The 3,836-nt window shown below is 55.1% G+C and overlaps 2 protein-coding genes across 2 annotated transcripts; both read left to right on the top strand.

The window, feature by feature from the left end:
* Positions 1 to 839: 839 nt before the first annotated feature.
* Positions 840 to 1,017, top strand: GGTG_14268 (hypothetical protein; the record flags this gene model as incomplete). The annotated part of the gene is made up of 2 exons (XM_009232195.1): positions 840 to 939; positions 962 to 1,017. 2 exons carry the CDS (start codon positions 840 to 842, stop codon positions 1,015 to 1,017), a joined length of 156 nt encoding a protein of 51 aa, XP_009230459.1.
* Positions 1,018 to 2,546: 1,529 nt separating this feature from the next.
* GGTG_14267 (hypothetical protein) lies at positions 2,547 to 3,826 on the top strand (the record flags this gene model as incomplete). Its single annotated transcript, XM_009232194.1, has 3 exons — positions 2,547 to 3,087; positions 3,154 to 3,694; positions 3,796 to 3,826. 3 exons carry the CDS (start codon positions 2,547 to 2,549, stop codon positions 3,824 to 3,826), a joined length of 1,113 nt encoding a protein of 370 aa, XP_009230458.1.
* Between the last annotated feature and the right edge of the window lie 10 nt (positions 3,827 to 3,836).

Below are 3,836 nucleotides of genomic sequence, written 5' to 3'. Positions count from 1 at the left end.
ATGCTAACCGTTGTGGCCATATTCGGGAAAACTGCCTGGGGCTCCATGGGGCTTTTGAAATTCTGCATCACGGATGAGAAAAAAAAGGCCAGGGCTTGAAAGGAATTAGCAACTGAGAAGGCCGAGGCTTGCGGCGTGGGAATAAGCTGCATGAATAAATGAAACTAAGCCTTTTCAGCCTGCAACCAGAAAATGGTCTGCTCGTTATGCTCCTCTGTCGTCAGCCAACGCGCCAAGTGAATGGAAACGGCGGGACCAAAGCACCAATGGCTTAATGACATGGGCGTTTGCGCTCGTCTGAACAGGAACGGCGGCTCTGTCAACCCCAGCCGGCCCAACCTTGGCACTGTCCCTTGGACCTGGGGTGGTCGGCAGCCGCGTTCTGGGGAATGCACATGTGGCCACTAACGGCGGCCGGATGCCCATTCCAACCACAACCGACCCACGCACGACGATTGCAACACCTGCACAGTGGAGAAAGTTGGACCTGAAGCGAGCGGGCAAGATACCTAGCATCGACGCACCCCATCGCTCCGCTTCCCCGGGCTCGATGTTGGCCAAGCGGGTCATTAAACGGAAAAGCAAAAAGCACTGTCATGCAACAACACCCGGATAGGTAAACTAAAGCGCGCCAATTAAACAACTCCGTTTAAAACCGCGCCTGGCCAAAACACCAAACATGAAATACCACCGTCGTCGCACCTAATATCATCATCACACCCGAGGTCGCTCCGAGCCACAACTAGCAGCGCAATCCTTAAATGACTGCTTTAAGCCGACATTTCGTGCGCAGCCCTTCCCAGCAACGCTTAACTCGCCGAGGGAGATCGCGCACCACAATGCCCCGTCTCCTAATCGCACCCGCCCTTAAGGTCGACGCCGAGGCCATCCACCGCCTCGACACCCGCAACTCCCAAAACCTTTTCAGCGTGTGGACTGGTGAGTAGTCCCGCTGCGGCAGCACCTTCGGGCCCGGCCGGCGGCTGGCGCTGGAACTTCAACCGACAGCCGGGTTAGTCTTCGCAAGATGTGCCGACTCTGTCTCTCAGGGCAGGAGGCTAAAGAACCTTTCCTGGAGGCTATGGATGCGCGAGATGTCCTTTCAAACGCAACCAAATTTCGATGATTCGTAGTGGCCCACTTGCCATTTCCTGGCAAGTTGAAGCTTGGGCAGTTAATCCACGCTAGCGCGCGGCGCCTGAGCCGCTCTGCCAGCGCACAGCCAGAGGCAAGGTGGGGTTTTATGTTCGCACCTTTGCGAGCGTTTAAATTATGCACATGTCTGATTGTTTGCATCTGTTAAAAATAAGCACAATATGTAATAGGATAGCTACCCTGTACTAAGGCACCTACCCTGCAGTAGTGTAACTACCCTGTAGCTTTTACATTTAAAGGTTGGGCTAGTTTTATGTATATAGCTTAAGTGGGATGCATGCATTTGCATGCATTTAACCTACCCTGCACTTCTTTCATTCTGTTGTGAGGGCCACTTGTTGTGGGGCCTACGAGTCAGCCACCCTGTAAGCGATTCGATCCAAACGGTGAAGTCAACTTTGGAGGCCAACGCCGAGATGGGTTTGGTGGCCGTGGGTCGATTTTTGAAATTCCCTATAGTAAATAATTTTTCGGAAAATCGCGCGCGGCACCGCAAGCCCCTAGGGGGGAAAACCCGCGGGATCGACGTCGGTGGGTATATGAGTGAACAGAGTTGGCTGTTCCTCACCCACAATAAACAAGCCTATATCCCAATTTGCTTGGGGCCCTGCACAGCACTAATTAGTGCGTTGCAGGGCCCGATCCAACTGAACGCGTGCAACCAGGTCCCTGTGACAGTGCAGATTCCCAACTGCGATTAGAACCTTTTAACAGCACCCAAATATCGAAAAGTACCCGCCAAACTGAACGTGCGAGTTTGCGCGACGGTTCGCGTTGGGATGCAGTGTTGAATGCGACGAACATAGTGCAATTTTATCCTCAGCTTTTTCGCGACAAAACGCGTTCCGCTAAGTCACGTCAGCCACAAATTATGCATAACCACTGCTCGGCGCTGCAGCCAGCTGCCCCACGTCGCGCGAATCTGTTTCTTCCACTCAAGCATCGCTCGCTCCAGCCTCGACGCAATGGCAGCCCTAGCCAGCGATCCTTAACGCGCCTCCCGAAGTTAAGAATACACTTCTAAGGTACCCTATAAGGTCCAGCGATGGGTTCGAAGCAACCTACCTGCGGGCGCGTGGTTGACCTATGGATCCGTTGGTTTATCCAAACTGGGTCCCATGAGGATACATTGACGTGCGGGGGTAGCCAGCCGTGAGTGCGCACGGACGGAAAAGTTTGGCCAATTGGCCAAACTTTTCCGTCCGTGCACATCCGTTCCCCAGGAAAAGCCCAACGATCGGCGGGCGCACGAACCGTTAGTGGGCCGAGGTCCACAAAGCCCACCCAGTCACTAGGCGCGTTAGCCCCAATAAGAGGCGGCTAGCCGCCCCGCGTCGCGCCGCTCTCCCTTTCTCTCGCACTACAAGCTCGATGGAGCCGCTTTCGACGCCATGTCAGCCGAAACTGACGACGTCGCTTTCGTCACGTTGACGAAAGCCGAGTTTGATAAGTTGTCACTGGCGAATAGGCGCGCCGTTATAGAAGCGAAGACCAATAATTCCTCTGGTAAACACGCCGCCACCGCCAAGCAAGACCCCAAGCAGCAGACGCAAAAACTGCTGTACCAACTCTCCAGATTGCCCAAGGATGAGCTGCCCCAGCTGCTCAGTGCGCTCGGCTATCCACCGCGCGAGGCGGTTGAACGTGCGAGCAAGCCGACCAGCGATGACCCCGAGGTCATCCAGTTGCGGGAAAAGGTCGCGCAGCTCGAGCGACAAATGCAGACCGGCGAGCGGCACGAGGAGACCAGAAGACTACAGAGCGAAGCCGAAGGGCAAACCAAGGAACGGCTGGCCAAGGACGAGGAGACCAAAAGACTGCTGGCCGAAGCGGCTAAGGAGAACGAGCGATTGCGGGCCGAAGTCGAACGGCTGAAAAATAATGCCCGAAAGGATACCAAGCTTGGGGAACAGCGGGGTGTGGCCAAAGCCGGTAAGCAGCCCAGACATTCCATCGCTAAATCCTAACAAAATAACTAATCGCCGACTTTGGATACAGGCACTAAACCACCTACATCGTCCGTTGTATCCCTCCCGGCGTCGACGCGGGATGAGCAGGCAGTTCTGGCCAGCAATAACCCTATTCAGGCCATCCCTGACAATGCAGCCGCGCGTTCCGGAAGCCCTAAGGTTGATATGCCCAACGGTGCACCCGAGGACGACAATCTTGAAGCACAGCCGCCGTCCAGCAGTTCTCAAAGTGTAGCGGACCCTTCCGGAAACCCCGACGTCGATATGTCCGACGCCGACCTCCAAGACAGCACTGGACGGCCCGCCTCAGAATGCAGCCGATCCTCCCCTCGATATCCAGCTATAGTCGATGTCGAAGCCTCAAAGCTGCCGCAGCTGCGTCGGGTTCCCGACGTTCCAAAATTCACGGGGCCTTACTCCAAGAAACTCCCTAAGCTACTTGAGTGGGGTGAAGAGCAGTTCCCCAGGAAAGGGCTCGCCGAGTTCACAGCTGGAGAACAAATTGGGGCTTGGGCGTTCCATCAACTCATGGATTCCTGGCCCGTGATTGACCACTCAGGGCTTCAGAAGTTCGTGCAGGAGCCTGGCAAACTGGAGCCTCGAAGCGTTCCCCGGGTGATTAACGAGGCGAGGGAAAAGCGCTTTGTTATCATCCTTTGCCATGTTAAAGATCGGGACCAACTGTCAAAGACCACGCCTAATCATTTCGTT

This window comes from Gaeumannomyces tritici (assembly GCF_000145635.1).
Source record: "Gaeumannomyces tritici R3-111a-1 unplaced genomic scaffold supercont2.209, whole genome shotgun sequence".
NCBI lineage: Eukaryota > Fungi > Ascomycota > Sordariomycetes > Magnaporthales > Magnaporthaceae > Gaeumannomyces > Gaeumannomyces tritici.
Note: the sequence above shows the minus strand (reverse complement) of the source record. Positions and strands in the feature narration are given on the sequence as shown.